The 17,723-nt window shown below is 41.0% G+C and overlaps 2 protein-coding genes across 12 annotated transcripts in view; one reads left to right on the top strand and one right to left on the bottom strand.

Annotated features, from left to right (window-relative positions):
* Nucleotides 1–17,723, top strand: part of pip5k1cb (phosphatidylinositol-4-phosphate 5-kinase, type I, gamma b) — a 754,787-nt gene that overhangs the window by 380,413 nt on the left and 356,651 nt on the right. The window lies entirely within an intron of this gene.
* LOC100330028 (homer protein homolog 3) overlaps nucleotides 1–17,723 on the bottom strand; it is a 111,571-nt gene that overhangs the window by 55,899 nt on the left and 37,949 nt on the right. For 7 of the 11 annotated variants that reach the window (XM_087241744.1, XM_087241751.1, XM_087241748.1 and 4 more), the window contains 2 exons: nucleotides 14,019–14,150; nucleotides 8,706–8,813 (listed from right to left, as the gene is read on the bottom strand). In XM_087241744.1, coding sequence (XP_087097870.1) covers nucleotides 8,706–8,813; nucleotides 14,019–14,150 — 240 coding nt within the window. Of the gene's footprint in view, nucleotides 1–5,965; nucleotides 6,434–7,922; nucleotides 8,814–14,018; nucleotides 14,151–17,723 lie in introns of those variants that run through there. The other 4 variants (XM_087241743.1, XM_087241747.1, XM_087241746.1 and 1 more) reach the window with 2 other exon arrangements.

Raw genomic sequence — 17,723 nt, 5'->3', positions numbered from 1 at the left:
TTTATTTTATTGTCCGTTTAGAGCACGGTCCTGGAGGGCTGGTGTCCTACATATTTTAGTTCCAACCCCAATTAAACACACCTGAACCAGCTAATCAAGCTCTTACTAGATATACTAGAACAGGGGTCACCAACCCTGTTCCTGGAGAGCTACCTTCCTGCACATTTCAGTTGCAACCCTGACCAAACACACCTGTTTGTAATTATCAAGTGCTGCTTTAGGTACTATTAATTGGTTCAGGTGTGTTTGATCAGGGTTGGGACTGAATTCTGCAGGAAGGTAGCTCACCAGGAACAGGGTTGGTGACCCCTGTACTGGAAACTTCCAGGCAGGTGTGTTGAAGCAAGTTGGTGCTAAACTATGCAGGACACAAGCCCTCCAGGACCGAATTTGGACACCCCTGGTTTAGAGCAATGTTGTACCATCTTTTTTCCCCCCAAGACAAATTTCCTCTCGGGGACAAATAAAGTTTATCCTTATTGGTTTTGTTTTATTTTACATTAAAAATGTAATAGTAAAATTGTTGTTTAATCTGTTAAATTACTTTTTGTTTTTTACATAAAAAAAAACACTACAAAAATTATTGATAAAAGAACCGTTAAAGTACCGACCCGATAATTGGTATCGATAAAAGTAGTAATATCATTAAAACCATAACGATACCCATCCCTATTTGTAATGTAATGGGCAGCACAATTGTCTTGTTACCTCAGGCTGTTGATGTTGCCATCCACTCTGCAGATCTCTCATACTGAATGTAACCCCAAACCATGATTTTTCCTTCACCAAACTTGACTGATTTCTATAAGAATCTTGGCTCCATGCGGGATCCAGTAGGTCTTCAGCAAATGCAGCTGCCAGAGTTCTTATCAGGTCTAGAAAATATGATCATATCACCCCAATGTTATCCTCCTTACACTGGCTGCCTGTTAAATTTCGTAATGAATTTAAATATTACTTCTCATCTATAAAGCATTAAATAATCGAGCTCCTAACCAATCCTAACCAATCTATCTAACCAACCTTCTGTCTCGCTACAATCCAACTCGCTCTTTAAGATCTCAAAACTCAGGGCTTCTGGTAGTACCTAGAATAGCAAAGTCGAGTAAAGGAGGTTGAGTCTTCTCATTTATGGCTCCTAAACTCTGGAATAGCCTTCCTGATAATGTCGAGGCTCAGACACACTCTCCCAGTTCAAAACTAGATTAAAGACCTCTCTGTTTAGTAAAGCATACACTCAATGCATCACTTAGCGGTATGATACATCAATGTGCTCCACGCAGGTTTCTGCATCTTGCTTATATACACTATACACTTATATACACTATAACCAATTAATAGTACCTATACACTACACTGGCTGCCAGTTACATTCAGAATAGATTTTAAAGTATTATTACTGGTCTATAAATCACTAAATGGCCTAGGACCTCAATACATTACAGATATGCTCACTGAATACAAACCTAACAGATCACTCAGATCTTTAGGATCATATAAACTAGAAGTTCCAAGAGCTCAATCAAAGCAGGGTGAATCGGCTTTTAGCCACTGCGCCCCTTTGCTGCTGAAATCAGCTTCCAGAAATGATCAGATGTGCTCCAACATTAGGCACATTCAAATCAAGACTGAAAACACATCTGTTTAGCTGTGCCTTTACTGAATGAGCACTGTGCTGCGTCCGACAGATCGCACTATTATGTTTTTCGTTTTCTTTTTCATTCTTTTATAACCTATTTTAACTCATTTTAATTTTTTTATCTGTTTTTATTAATTTTTATTGTCTGCATTTTATTTTCCTAAACTTGTCTTTTTTATTCCTGTTTATGTAAAGCACTTTGAATTGCCACTGTGTATGAAATGTGCTATATAAATAAACTTGCCTTTGCCTTTATGAGAAGCAGCTAAGCTAATTATTCTCTTTATTTCCACCTGGGGATAATCATCCCAAGACCCTCTGAACATGCAGCACCACTAATTCGATCTAAGACCAGCGACGAGATGATCACAGGGTTTCCATATCCTTGACCAGACCATATCCTGTGCAACTACTGTGGTGCTCATGGAGGAGTGGAGAGCATGAGACTGATTCCTGCGACGCTCTTCGCTAAGGTCCAGCTTCCTGCCTCCGGCTCCTTGACTGCAGCAGCACAAGACATTTGGCCAGTGGAGAAATGGTCACGCCCATTCGAGCCTGGTTTCTCTAAAGGTTTTTTTTCTTCATTTTCACCAATTGGTGAGGTTTTTTCCTCGCCACTGTCGCCACTGGCTTGCATGGTTCAGGATCTGTAGAGCTGCGCATCAATGGATTTGCTCTTCAGTGTTTGGACTCTCAGTAGTGACTATTAAACCACACTGAACTGAGCTAAACTGAACTGAACTTAAACTTTAAAACTGAACTACACAGCTTCAATTCACTATGATCTTCTAAGTGAAGCTGCTTTGACACAATCTACATTGTAAAAGCACTATACAAATAAAGCTGAATTGAATTTAATTGAATATTTGAGATGACTGGGATGCAGTTCAACAGATCATTCAAGGGAAAAATCCACCTTCTGCCACTTTTCCAAATGATCAACTAGAAGACAAGTCATTATTTGTTGCTCTTACAACTGAGAACGACGACAAGACTTTGGTCAGGTAGTGTATTATTTAAACTAAATCTCAATGGCTTAGTCACGTTCCACTGTGTTCCAGTTAATGATATTAATGACCTTAAATTACTAAAGCAGTATCATACGTTAAATATACGTTTTTACTTAAGAATCGATCTTAAAGGGCCATGAAAGCCCCTCGTTTCAGCAGGGTGTTTTCACACCTCTACTTTGGAAAAAGTCAGAAAAGTAGGCGTGTCCAGCTCTGTTTAGGGGGGAGTGTCGGAGGAACTAAAGTGGGATGGTGTGGGAGTGTCTATTTGGGCGCGCGCGAGTTTCAGAGTCAAAACACACACACCCAAACAAACACGGGAGAAAGTGATGGCGTTTACATGGACATCTGTAGTCGAATTATTTGCCAAATTATTAAATGGTGGACTTTAACTGCAGTTTGGGTCTTTCATTCAGGGAATTCATTCATGTCCCTCGCGACAAACGAGATATTTGATTCGAGGAACTGCTGTAAGCGTGTATTTTTCATGCAATGTTTGATACCGCACGGCGAATGAGAGAAAAAAACACTCTGCATTTCCCGGAAACTTAGATGCACATGGCAGGTAGCGCCAGAAAGCCGCGTGTGTTATTACGATCACAAAATGCGGTGAAAATCCTACACAAGGTTAAAGTTTGGTTGTGGTGCTAACATGTTTACACGGTGCAATAGTTTGTTCGATACGAACAGACTGAATAAGCAAAGAGCACTGGTCACTCACTTACCAAATCTGTAGAGACAGGACAATCACCAGCAACTAGAGCCGCGTCTTTATTTAGAGGAGACTACAAGCGAATCCGGATCTCAGCGTTTGCAGATGAGAACAGCTCTCAGGTAAACAATAATCCTCCTTAGACACGCAAGTTATTGTTGTCGCTCGTCGCGTACACTGTTAATCCACACGTGACTCCAGCTGAGCTCTCACAGAGAGAAAATGAAAACAAAACTTCACTGCAGCAAACTATAAAAGCAACACTTCACGCTTGTTTTGGCGTCTCTGTCGTCTAAACACTCTGACAATAATGAATATTAATGAAGTTGCACAATAGAGCGCGTTGATTGGTTTGAACCAAGCTTTACTCATGCATTAATGCATCACACTGTAAGACGTAATAAGACTCACTCTGGCACAGATGTCCAGTCTACACGCTGGAATACACACTATTATGTCATGATCGTGACGCAGCTTCAAAAATTCGTTTTAAACCAGAAGTACGAATTTGCTTGAAATAACGCAAAAACAACCAATTTACACTTTTTAGTGAAATATAGGTGTCCTAATAGTGTTTTTAGCAGTGTGGCACACATATACGACTGTCAACAGCTCAAAACATGAGTTTTGGTGTTTCGTGACCCTTTAAAGCATAAGGTATGTGAGGTATGTATATTTCAGTATCGATCCGCACATCACTAACAGAGTCTGACAAAAGTGAACCATGAGCAGAACTGAGAGTGAATAGGAGAAGGAACGTGTGCTGGCGGGGAGCTGGAGAACGCTTAAAGGCTCTTCAGCAGCCTGTTGACCTGGAAAGACGAGCAGCTCCACATCACACAGACAGACTGTGGAGAGCCAACAGGACCGCTCCGGATAATTTTATCACTGTCCTAGTTCTCCACGCACTTCCCAGAGAGACGAATGACCCAGCTCATCCCGCACTGGTGAGGTGGCTCTAGGATTACAGTAACCCTTCATTCACCACACACACACACACATGCACACACACATGCACACACTCACAGATCTGACTGATGCCAAGCGCAAACCCGAGACTAATATAGATCTGCCTTTTTAAATTGGCTGTAAATTTCAGTTTCGTTTCAGATTTATGTCATCATTTAAGTTTTATTTTTTGAACACACGTCTATTTGTTTACATTTTTAGTGCGAGTTTCAGTCATTCTAGTTTAGAAGAGTTTACCCTTGTTCAAATGTACTACCCTTTCTTTATGTTGGGGGCTGTTTTTACCCCGTTGACTTCCATTATAATGACATTTTATGATTACAAAGCCATTACACCATATAAGCGTGCATTCTTGATTGTTGCTGCTTTTCCAGCAGCAACCCAGCACTGGGAAAGACCCATACACATGACATGGTGGCTCAGTGGTTATTACTGTTGCCTCACAGCAAGAGGGTCGCAGGTTCTAGTCACGGCTGGGCCAGTTAGTGTTTCTGTGTGGAGTTTGCATGTTTCCCCCTGGTTTCCCCCACAGTCTGAACACATGTGCTATAGGTGAAGTTGGTCGTAGTGGCGAGGCAGTGGCGCAGTAGATAGTGCTGTCGACTCACAGCAAGAAGGTCGCTGGGTCGCTGGTTCGAGCCTCGGCTCAGTTGGCGTTTCTGTGTGGAGTTTGCATGTTCTCCCTGCGTTCGCGTGGGTTTCCTCAGGTGCTCTGGTTTAGAGGTCTGCATTCCCGCGGCTGTCCCGCGGGCGCCGTGGGACCCGACCAGATTTCTACGGCGCGGGTATAAATTTCCGAATAAGTCACGGGAGCGGTCGGTAACGGGTTTATTTTGGGACGGGAGCGGGCTGTCTAGCAATATCACTCCCGAGTGAGCACGCGTATGTATGTGTGTAAATGAAATAGGGCGATGCTGTGTTTAGCTTGTTTGTTGCAGTGTGTGTGTGTGTGTATGTATGCACACGCGCGAATGAGAGGTGTGTGTGTGTGTGTGTGTGTGTGTGTGTGTGTGTGTGTGCGCGCGCCAATGAGAGATAGATGCCTCATTGCCTGTGTTTGTGCTTGGTGCTTATAAGTGTGTTATAGAGGGCGCGCGCGCGAATGAGAGAGAAAGCTTTGTCTGTGTGTGTGTGCTTGGTGCTGTGCGTGTGTGTTTATACAGACAGCTTGTTATAGGCTGTCTGGACTGTATAACTGGGTGATTTTTCGGTTTTGTTCTCCCCCCGCTCTTTAGCGGGATCGGGCGCGGCGGATAGAAAACGGGGCGGGTCGGGCAGCGGGACATCAAGTGCTTAATATAAGCGGGAGCGGTCGGGTTCCGGCTAAAACCTGGCGGGTACGGGCGGGAGCGGGATTCAAAATTTAGTCCCGCGCAGATCTCTACTCCGGTTTCCCCCACAGTCCAAAGACATGCAGTACAGGTGAATTGGGTAGGCTAAATTGTCCGTAGTATGAGTGCATGGGTATTTCCCAGTACTGGGTTGCCGGCGAAAGGGAATCTGCTGCGTAAAACATATGCCAAAATAGTTGGTGGTTTATTACGCTCTGTCAACCTCTCAAACAGAGACAAAGCTGAAGGAAAAAGAATGAATGAATGCATGTTTTTACCAAAACTAATATTGGATTTTTTTTTTAATTGTGCGTGTAAAACAATATCATTTGCACAAAATGATGGATTGAGATTTGATAAACAGATTAATGCAGTAGTTAAATGCTGCTTTATTCAGTTTTGACTCTTAAAAACTCTTACAATATCTTTGGAAAAAATAATTCATGCTTTCATTACTTCTAGAATGAACTACTAGTTCTGCTGCAAGGCTTTTAACTGGTACCAAAAAATATGACCACATCACACCATTCTTACGCTCTTTGCACTGGTTGCACTATCGAGTCACTTTAAAATTCTGCTCATTTTAAATCACTAAATGACTTGGCTCCTTCTTATCTGTCAAACATGTTGACTGAGCATCAGCCTGGGGTGCGTTTCCCAAACAACGACGTAACTCACGGCTGAACTATCATAGTACGATGCATCGATTGGGAGAACGATGTAGTGAGGAGTGTTTCCCAAAACCCCTAGTTTCTCTGTCGCAGATCCATCGCTTGACCACGTTAGTTATAATGTAAAACGCCTATAATCATGCTCTAAACGGGGCGGAGCAACTACTTCTTTAGAGAAGAACCCCATAACTTCTTTGTGCAAATTATATTGTTTCACACACGCATTTAAAATAAAATCCAATATTAGATTTGCTAAAAACATGCACTCGCTTTCCATATTAACTGAAATGTAAATGGCACATATAGGGCCTGTGTTTGCTTTACAAATATTATTAAGAATATGACATATCCTATTCTAAAACGTAAAATCACTTACAGAAGCTAACACGTATTCTAATATCATATATAAATAATAGAAATAAACAAATAATGAAGCTATTTATTATAAAATGAAATTTAATATTTATTATCTATTAGAATATATAATCATATCATCATATATTAATGATGATGATTATTATTATTAAGTATGATATTGTTTTTATTTTTTCGAAAAGTCTACTTTTTCAATTTGACACATGTGAACCACTGCAGAAAGTTCTAACCAGCAGGCCCATGTCATATACAGTACAGATTCTTCATGAATAACCTACTATAAATTAAAATAATTAACGTACGCTTTTTGTTTTCACAAGCTTTGGAGACATAACATAAATTCCGCTTTTTTTAAATAACATGTCACCTATAGCTTTCGCCATGAGGCTGTGTTCAAAATGACATCAACATTTTTAAAGTGCACTGCGAAGGGAGCACAATTGTAAACAATAAGATTGCTAAAACTGAACTGTAAAATTAGTTTGACACCTAAGAGAGACGACCTTAATGCTTTTTTATTTTTACTTTGAATGTTAGAATGTTCTAAATGAATATGGCATAGGGGAGATAAGTGGGAATAGAACACAGCCAGGAACTATGTTTCTAACGGCAGCTCCAGAGCTGTAGTTGCGAGTGCTCAAGTTTGCGACGCAGTTTGCGAACGTTCGTTGGAGCGACAGATTTCTAAAAGGCAAATCAACAAACTATGTTTGTTACGACAGAACTTGTTACCTTAGTTGGCTAATGATGGTTTTGGGAAACGCACCCCGGGTTGGTCTCTTCAGTCAACTAACCAGAGACTGTTATACATGCCAAAGTCGAGGCTGAAATGCAGGGGTGACCGTGCTTTTGCAGTAGCAGTTCCTACCTTGTGGATTGCTCTGCCCCCCTGTATCAGGTCTATATCATCTGTGTTTGTTTTTAAATCTAGGTTGAAATCTTACCTTTTTTATTTGCCATTTTATCAGCGAGAGTAGTTTGTTTTAGCTATAATAATTATCTGAGAATTATTTGTTTTAGCTAAAATTGTGAAAGTTGTGATATGTATTCTGGAGCACACTGGTCAACCTTTAGTTGTGTTTATAGACATTGGCAAATAAAAAAATATGAGGATTTTCTGTAAAGAAGTTGACACTGTTTGAATCAACGATATGGATGTTTATGCTATAAATAATGTAGTTCAAGCGATGGATCTGCGATGGATCTAAATCCAACTTGACCAGCCTGGTTTAAGCTGGATATGGCTGGTTTTGGCTGTGCTCCCAGCCTGGCTAGGCTGGTCAAGCTGGTTTAAACTGGTCATCTCCCAGCCTGACCACTTAAGACCAGGCTGGAAATGGCTGGAAACCAGCCTGGAAATGACCAAAACCCCTCTAAAACCAGCCAACCAGCCTAGGCTGGTTTAAGCTGTTTTTTTCAAAAGGGACATGTTTTCATCAAAGTTTTTCACAATACTTCTCCGTTCACAGAATTTGTAATGTCAAATGTGTAAACATTCAGTTTACAGTTGGCGCTTTTGCCTTTGGACGTCTCTGGGACAGAATAAGCTGCATGAATGCTAAAGTGCTAAATGCTAAAAGTGTAACCATCTACAAAAGCTTGACCCCTTCTATATAAACAAACACAGCGCAGCTGTTTAGAGCTAGTTTCTGGTTAATGACGTCAGAATTTACCGCTATTTTGGAATGGAAGTGTGAACGGTCCTTTCTGGAAAAAAGTCGTTTAGGAAATTTTACAGATATTTACCGGTATCACTGAGTGAAAGGGGCTATCACAACGACAGTTTTGGGAAACACTCGTCACTACATCGTTCTTTCCCAAACGATGCATTGCATTATGATAGTTCAGTTACGAGTTACGTCTTTGTTTGGAAAACACACCCCAGATTGTCTCTTTTCTGTTCACATGCACTGTGGATTTGCGAGAGAATAACAAGGTGTGGCATGAGACTATGAGACCCCGGATTTTATGTAGTATTACATGTAAAAGGGAAGGCACCTGAGGAGCAGCGATACTGAGGGCTGCAGTGCTCAGCTCCATCTTGTCCTGTGATTTCTCTCTGGCCAGACGTGCAGCTTCCTTCACCTCTCGAAAGCGCTCAGCAAACTGCACACAAAAACACATAATACACCATTATATAAGAGGATGATGCAAGTGTATGCAAACATTTCACTGTACAACTAGATTAAGTTGTAGTCTCAGGCATTTTGCTCCTGTGTTTGAGGGATTATGTATTGTTTGTAAAGGGACCAACTACACAAATCAGGCAATTGAGGAAAAGCACACATACCCTAATGAAATATTTCTTTGTAAGTATAAAACCAGACTTTTCAATACTATTTGAGTCAAAGTGCAAAAGTACTTAATGATTAATTATTATTTTGCCAGGTAAATTACTTGCTAATTCAAGATAATTAAAGGTGCCCTGTAATGAAAATCTGGGTATATCAAGGCATAGTAGAGTAATAAGAGATCAGTATATGGAAATGGGCATACTGTGAGCCTCAGGCATAATTTTTTTCTCCTCAATCTCATGTAAATTCGTTGAGTGTAAAACCCCAGCGGACAACAAGCCAATCAGAACACAAAGCAAACTGATACTCACAAGCCACGCCCTCATCATTAGCATGCAAGCCTACTTTGGGTCATTCATCCAGATCTGGTGAGCATCCGCATCATCAAGAGAAAAACTTCTTCTTATATGTAGCTCTGAGATCATTAATCTGCACACCTCAGGTTGCGTTTGATAAGCCAAACATTTTCCAGTGAGAAAACAATTTAGTTTAACTCCCTTAGTTATTTTTAAACTTGTATTTACTTACTATGAGTGTGTTATTTTGAAAACGTGAGCCCAAATCAAATCAGGCCTTTATTTGTCACAAACACTTTCGTATCGTTAAAATGAACCCTCCCCCCCGACCATCACAATTTTCAGGGGAAGACAGGTCACAGGAGGTATATTTTAGAAAAAGGAAGTAAGATACATTTCAGGAGAGGGAAGCCGAAAAAAACTCCCTCTCACCTTGCTCTTGAATTAGGGCAGTGTGAGATCAGGGAGAAAAAAAGCCCCTGCAGTCAAGTACATGAACACACAGACAGACATAACATCCCAGCAGGGGATGGGAACAGGGGATGTGGATATAGACTGATGAGGGTGGGCAGCCATGTGGCCCTGCAGCCAGGGGGCGCTGGTCACAAACCCCCCCAGTGGGTGAAAGCAGATGAAGGATGAGGGGCTAGGTGGTGATTGTCTATCTGTAGATGTGCTTGTCTGTGTGAGTGTAAGCCTGTAGAGTCCAACAGGTGTCCTTGACAGGGAGCAGGAATTTGAGAGTGTCTCCTTATCTTGCTATCCGGGAGAAGTTTTCTCCAGCAGAGGCTGTCTGGCAGAAAAAAAACAAAAAAAAAAAACAGAGGAGCAGAAAGAGTATAAAAGTACTTCAACTTTAGGTCAATATCTGCCAATTTCACAGATATTTAATGTCCGTCACTGGTCTCCAGGTCTGGCCAAATGTTGTTGCAAAGCCGCTAGTTTCACCCCAAAGTTTTCAAATTTGCGGTCTAGGACCATCGTCTGATTATTAGCGAGCCTACCCATCAGCGTTTCAATCAAGCCGGCCAGCCTGGTGGGGTTTTGAGCAGCACTGACCGCTTTCATCAATCGTCGATACCCCAGGGCCCACATAAGCCCATCAGCAGAAACCCTGTTATCAAAGTTCCCAATAGGTAGGCCCACACGGAATCTGCGCGCACAGAATTCCGCAGATTTTCCGCAGAATTCCGCAGATTTTCCACAGAATTCCGCAGATTTCTGCAGATTTTTAGCCTATCATTAATTCTGTTTATTTACTTGATGAAATGTGTAAATCTGAATTTGTTCAGTTTTTATTCAGTAATTTATTACTTTTTATTTAATATATTAAGGTCTAAGTTATGATACTTCGCTGGATACTCCCAAAATAATTCCGCAGAAATCCGCAGATTTTTACCAAAATTCTGCGCAGAAATAGCAAAAAACGTCCGCAGATTCCGTCTGGCCCTACCAATAGGTAAATATCTTCAATATCCTCCAGAGACAGAGCAGCCAGGCACACAACGCGCCGTTTCTCCCACCCTTCCATCACGTATCCAGCTGCAAACGTCCCCGCAGGACAAGTGGGCTCTCCCAAGCCCAAACTTCTCGTCGAGAAGATGGTGTCAATCGCTTTCAGAGATCAGTTGATCAAATCCATAATTCCTTATTCGTTTTGATAGCAGGGCACAGAGAGCCTCAGAGATAGAATAAGACGAAGACAAGAGGAGCCAGCAAGGAGAGATATGGGACGGAGTGGAAAAAAGTGCGACCGCCTTCACCAAGAGCCAAAGAAAGAACTTAAATTGTTTACTATGTTACAGGGAAACAACTGCATGAGACATGTTCAAAATCGTTTCAGAATGTAAAATGCAGGATATACAGATTACACAAGCATTCCTCTCCACTCTGAAGACGCATAAGGAATGTTTAGTTATGTCTTTTGTTAATTTATAGTAATTATTATGGAATTTGATGTGAATGTTTCAACAAACACATGTAGACTGCTGAATTGTGTCAAATCACTCTGCTCAACTGTCATCTGTTCATGCAGAAGCTGATACTAAGGGTGCTTTCACACCTGTGAATCGATTCAGTTGTTCCGAAACAGAGATTACAATTGTTACATTGTTGCTCTTTGCTCTTGGAGCGGTTCGCTTTCACACTGCAAAGTTTCTAATCGGACCAAAAGAGCTAAAACAAGTCACGTGCGAGTAAACTCTCCTCACATTGGTCAGAGTGTCAGGGTTTATTTTGCAGCGTCCCGCTCAGCTGTCAGGAGAGGTGGTGGTTTGGTGGTGATTGACAGTGTCTGAGGAGAGACGCGGTGGGGAGGGGTGAGAAGGTTGCGCGACGATGCCTATTTAAGGACCGGGAGGGAGACGTGAGATTACCGGGAGATCATCACTCGTTTGTGGGCATCCGGAGACTCGCGAAACTTCCCGCCCTACTCATAATTCTCTCTTCATATAGCCGTAAGCCCATTACATATCCATAAAACACTGTGATATAACCGTGCTCGGATCGGATCGCTTTCTCACTGCAATCGAACCGCTCCAGGGTTCGTTTCAATCGAGCCGAGACCACCTCATTCAAGCGATCTCGGAGCGATTACTTTGGCGCGGAACAGAGGGCGATTGCCCTGTTCACATATGCCAAACGAACCGCGCTAACTGGGCAAATGAGACACGTTCTGAAACAAAAGTGTAGGTGTGAAAGCACCCTAAGTCCTGCCTGTGTTTTCTCTGACAATATAGCTTCAAATTACAACGCTATACATCTCTATCACTCACTTTCGTCAAGTTTAATTATAATTTAGCCTTTATCCACAACAGATCTGGTGAGCAAAAAAGGTTAACATTACTCTGATTGGTGTTCGTTTGTCCTTGTTCAGCTTAGGGTTGGGTATCGCTGTGTTTTTTTTCGATACCGGTGCCTAATCGATACTTTTAAAACGATACCGGTGCCAAAACGGTGCCTGAATCGATACTTTTTAGCCACAAAATGATGGTGGATACCTCTACAAAAATATTTTATTTAACAAAATATTTTTTAAAAATCATTTCAATAGAACAATATAATTACAGTTTAAAGTAAACATCAATTCATATTGTATTACATTAATACATTTCCTTTGATCATTTGTTGGTTAGCATGAATTTAAGATTTGCATGATGAAATTACATTAGCTTACTACTAACCTGTGGGGGGGCGGGCAGGGGCCACGCACTTTTAGGAGCACATTTTAGCATTATTGGAAGTGATTTGTGTTCATGCATCACTCTGCAGTCTTCATAAACAAGATCATTAAATAACTTAAACTCAAAATAATCTTCCTTGTTTATTTATTTGACAAGTAACGTTATACTGGTGTAGAACACATTTCTAACATTCAAGTACACCAAGGCACATTGCTGCACCTGTAAACTTAAACAGGCCTACAGCTGACGTCAATTTATTTTGCCCTCCCATTCATTCACAATAATGTTTCTGAAAACTTTTACAGTGTTTCCTAAAATATAATTATTCTGGAGTCATAATAAGTCCCATTTCTTATTGTTTATTTCGTGCATTGATAATGACCAAAACACATTGAATGACAGTAAAAAGTAGCAATTTTACCCAATAAATGCGTTCATAATATTAACTGATTTATATATAGTCATTCAAATGAACTTAAAACGATTAAAAACTGCAGCAAACATTTATTTAGGCCCGAACTACAAAACCAAATGTAAAACAATTTTAGTATTAGTTTTGCTTAAGTTGCACATTAGTGTTGCAGGAGAGGGGAGTGGTCGCTTTAAGACTTGCTATTTACGGGAGTTGTAGTCCATAGCGAAGTGTATTGTGGGTAGTGTAGTTCGACACGCATTCTGGATGATGCGAGCTCGCTGTGTGCTGTGCTGTGCAGCTGAAGCTGAGGAAGAAAGTTTTACTTGGCTTTGTTTTATGATCACTCAAGTTATTCCACCTGAGAGCTGTTCATAACTAGATAGAATAGACATAGAGATAGAAATGGAGATAGGTTGATCTCTGCAGCAGCTGCCGGAGAGCTGCGCACTGCAGACGCAGCTGGTGTGAAAGGCGAACGCCTGCGTGCTGCTTCTGCTCTCCATACGCGCTGCTCACGCTCTGCTCACGCGCTGGTTTCGCTTGCGGTGTGAAACAGGCATAACGTCCTTGCCGCAGCACCGAAATTAGGCACCAACATTCATACGCTGATTTAATACCGGTACGTACGGTTACCTAGGTACCGGGTTTCGGTACTCAACCCTAGTTCAGCATACGTCATGCAATGTGTGTCTCTCTGTCTGTAAGAGCTGCACGTCAAAGCAGAGCTCATTAATATTCACCACACAAAACATATATGGTCATTCACGGACTTGCATTCAGGGACTTGCTGAAGCCATGTATATAGACATCAGAGAACAATTTAACTTATTAAACTAATGCAGTATATGGCACCTTTAATTTGAAAACATGTAAACCACATTGACACGCTCAATCACATTCAGATCAGGATTTAAAATCAGCGAATCATTTAGACACTCACTCTGAACAGATCAGTTCATTTGTTTACTTGACTCATTTTAAATGGATCACTTGTATTTGATTCAGTGAATTGTTTACTGGGGATTCACTCAGAACGGATCATTAGAATCAGTGATTCATTTACTGGTAGTAAGTACAGTAATGAAGTAAAAACACTTAGTGCTGTCTACTGTTGGTGTTCAGACCTGGTGCAGCTGCTGCTCGGTGGCGAAGCCGAGACCGTAGACAGTGTTTGCTCTGCTGTCCGCCCATTGACCGAACTTCTGAGACGTCTTGGTGAACGTCATGTTGGGGCTGATAGTGCTGTTGATGATCGCCTGTGAGGTAAAAAAAAATAAATAAATGGGGGACCCTTGGATTTGCTATAGATTAGATTAGATTAGATTCAACTTTATTGTCATTACACATGTACAAGTACAATGCAACGAAATGCAGTTTAGGTCTAACCAGCAGTGCAATAGCAGCAAGTGCAGGATACAGGAATAAGTTATAAAGTGCAGTTATAGAAAACTATAGTGATATTTACAGATGGATGTACTATCAACATTATATACAGGTTGGATAAGCTATGAGCAGATTTACAATATATGAATATATGTGCAGGTTGCTATTAATAATCAGTAGTGTGCAGATAAATAAACATGATTACAAGTGTATATGTTACAATATATGAATATATGTGCAGGTTGCTATTAATAATCAGTAGTATGCAGATAAATAAGCATGATTACAAGTGTATATGTTACAATATATGAATATATGTGCAGGTTGCTATTAATAGTCAGTAGTATGCAGATAAATAAGCATGATTACAAGTGTATATGTATAGTGGGTGTGTACATAATTACAAATGCCCATATGCAGTGGGTATGCACAGTTCAATAAGTAAACAGTTGAATGTGGTGCAGTGAATGTGCAAATTTTTAAATGTGCAAATGTTAAACAGTGCAGTTATTGCGAGGAGTTTAAGTTAGAGGAGAGTGGGGGGGTGTATTGGGGGGGCAAAAGAGTCAGTGGGGGGCAAAAGAGTCAGTGGGGGGCAGAGTTCAGGAGGGAGACAGCTCTGGGGAAAAAGCTGTTCCTCAGTCTGCTGGTTTTTGTCCGGGGGAGCCTGAAGCGCCTGCCGGAGGGCAGGAGAGAAAACTGTCTGTGAGCAGGGTGAGAGGTGTCCTTCAGAATACTGCGTGCTCGGCGCAAACAGTGTTTCTTCTGGATGTCCTCTATGGCTGGCAGTGTGGTCCCTGTGATGCGTTGGGCAGTTTTCACGCATCACAGGGACCACACTGCCCCAGGGCCCAATGTGTTCTTCATCTAGCCCTGTGTATGAGTGTGTGTGAACGCGAGAATGATGCGATTGAAACTCTGTCATACACCACACCCACCAAAAGGGTTCCCTTGGTAGTGGAAACGCAAGCCTGATGAAGGTGACCCGTACCGACCCGAACCGTACCGTACCACTGAGTGGAAACGAGCCATAAGAAAGCATTTAAGGCCCAACACAACTTATTCTGTCATCTTTATATTTCACAGGGAAGTCAAAATGCTTTCAGACACGTGATTTAAATGACACGGGAGGCCATCTCTCTGCAATTGTTATAAATGTTGGATTAACCTACAAGTTATTAATCAACTGTGATCCATTACAACCCTGTCTGCTACTGTCCACTACTGGGGGTCACATTTCGGTCACAGGCACACACTTTGAGAGCTTTCCTGAATGAATGAATGAATGAATGAATGAATGAATGAATTACGCTGATTTCCACCTAGGCAACCCGCGGTGCTGAAATATCATTGGTTAAAGTGGCATTGGGCAGGTTAAAGAGACCAAAACATAGACAGACGTTGTGGCATGTAACAGACATTTTCAAAGCAGAATATCTGACTTCAGCATTGTTTTCCAGATAAACAACAATGTTCACTGAGCATGTTTCTGAAATATCTGCAAGCATATGATGCTATTATTGTGCTTTAGAAGAGTTAAAATCCTACATACAGCACCTTTAAATTCAATTCTTGCTAAGCGGCTTCTAAAGTATTGTGAGTGGGTTGTTATGTTGTTGCTATTGAGTGCTTTAAATGCATTAGCAGCTTATTATATGGCATAAATAAGCAATAAGTGCAAGAATTAGAGAAACGTTTGTGATGTAACTGTCTGTAAAGCCTTGTTCACATGTATCAGATTATGAACAGTATTCCCAGCTCAACGGGATGATTTACAAACATTACAGCTATTTATAAATGCAGCATCTCACTCCAAACAGACGACCAGTAGAAGTGCAATGCTGGAAACGGGATTTATGCTCATTTGTACAAACTGACATTATTTAGGATGGTTATTATCACTTTGTATTTGAACACGGTTTGTGTATAACCAAACACAGTCGTGCATATTTACACATACTAAACTGCTATTTAAGGCATAGTTCACCTAAAACTGAACACAAAAGAAGATATTTTGTAAACTGTTAAACCGGTAACCATTGACTTCCATTGTCTTTTTTTTCCCCCTTATATGGATGTCAATAGCTACAGTTTTCTTCAAAAACGTATACATATATCCATACTGCGTCACAAGCTGATCTAAGCAATTTCAAATGGGATAGTTCACCTAAAACTGAACACAAAAGAAGATATTTTGTAAAATGTTAAACCAGTAAACCGGTAACCATTGACTTTCATAGTATTTTTCCCTCATATGGAAGTTAACGGATACAGTTTTCTTCAATAATATATACATATATCCAGTGCTTAGTTTGTGAATTGCGAGGTCTTGGAACAGATCGGGGTAACATATGTGGCATGTTTACTCGAGGATGTCGAGTTGTTGCACACGAAAGTGGAGAGCGGGTGGTCGGGTGTGGGGGTTGGGGGTGAATAGGAGTGGTGCTGCATTGGACGGCGGAGGGGTGTCGCGGATGAAAGTGAAGAGGGTTGGGGAGTCGCGGAAGAAAGTGAACAGCGGACGGGGGAGGAGGGCGGTTGAGGAGGGGGATCGGTAAAATGAGGAACCGGATCAGATTCCGGCACAAATTAAGCCCTGCATATATCCATACTGCATAACAAGCTGATCTAAGCAGTTTTAAATAGGATAGTTCACCTAAAAGTGAACACTAAAGAAGATATTTTGTAAAATGTTGGAAACCAGTAACCATTGACTTCCATAGTGTTTTTTCCCCTCATATGGATGTCAATGGATACAGATTTCTTCAAAAATGTATACATACTGTACATCCATACTGCATCACAAGCTGATCTAAGCAGCTTTAAATGGGATAGTTCAACTAAAACTGAACACTAAAGAAGATATTTTGTAAAATGTTGGAAACCAGTAAACCAGTAACCATTGACTTCCATAGTGTTTTTTCCCCTCATATGGATGTCAATGGATACAGATTTCTTCAAAAATGTACACATACTGTACATCCATACAGCATCACAAGCTGATCTAAGCAATTTTAAATGGGATAGTTCACCTAAAACTGAACACAAAAGAAGATATTTTGTAAAATGTTGAAAACCGGTAACCATTGACTTCCATAGTGTTTTTTCCCCTCATATGGATGTCAATGGATGGATACAGATTTCTTCAAAAATGTATACATACTGTACATCCATACTGCATCACAAGCTGATCTAAGCAGCTTTAAATGGGATAGTTCACCTAAAACTGAACACAAAAGAAGATATTTTGTAAAATGTTGGAAACCGGTAACCATTGATTTCCATAGTATTTTTGTTTCCTTATATTGTTGTCAATAGCTACAGTTTTCTTCAAAAAATTTATTCACATATCCAGTGCTTAATTTGACAATTGCGAGTTCCTGGAAAAGATCGGGGTAACGGATCCAACACGTTTCCCTAGGATGTGGAGTTGTCGCGCACGAAAG

The sequence above is a fragment of the Danio rerio genome, chromosome 2 (assembly GCF_052040795.2).
Source record: "Danio rerio strain M-AB ecotype USA chromosome 2, GRCz13ab, whole genome shotgun sequence".
Lineage (NCBI taxonomy): Eukaryota > Metazoa > Chordata > Actinopteri > Cypriniformes > Danionidae > Danio > Danio rerio.
The sequence above is the reverse complement of the archived record's forward strand: the minus strand, read 5'-3'. Positions and strand labels throughout refer to the sequence as shown.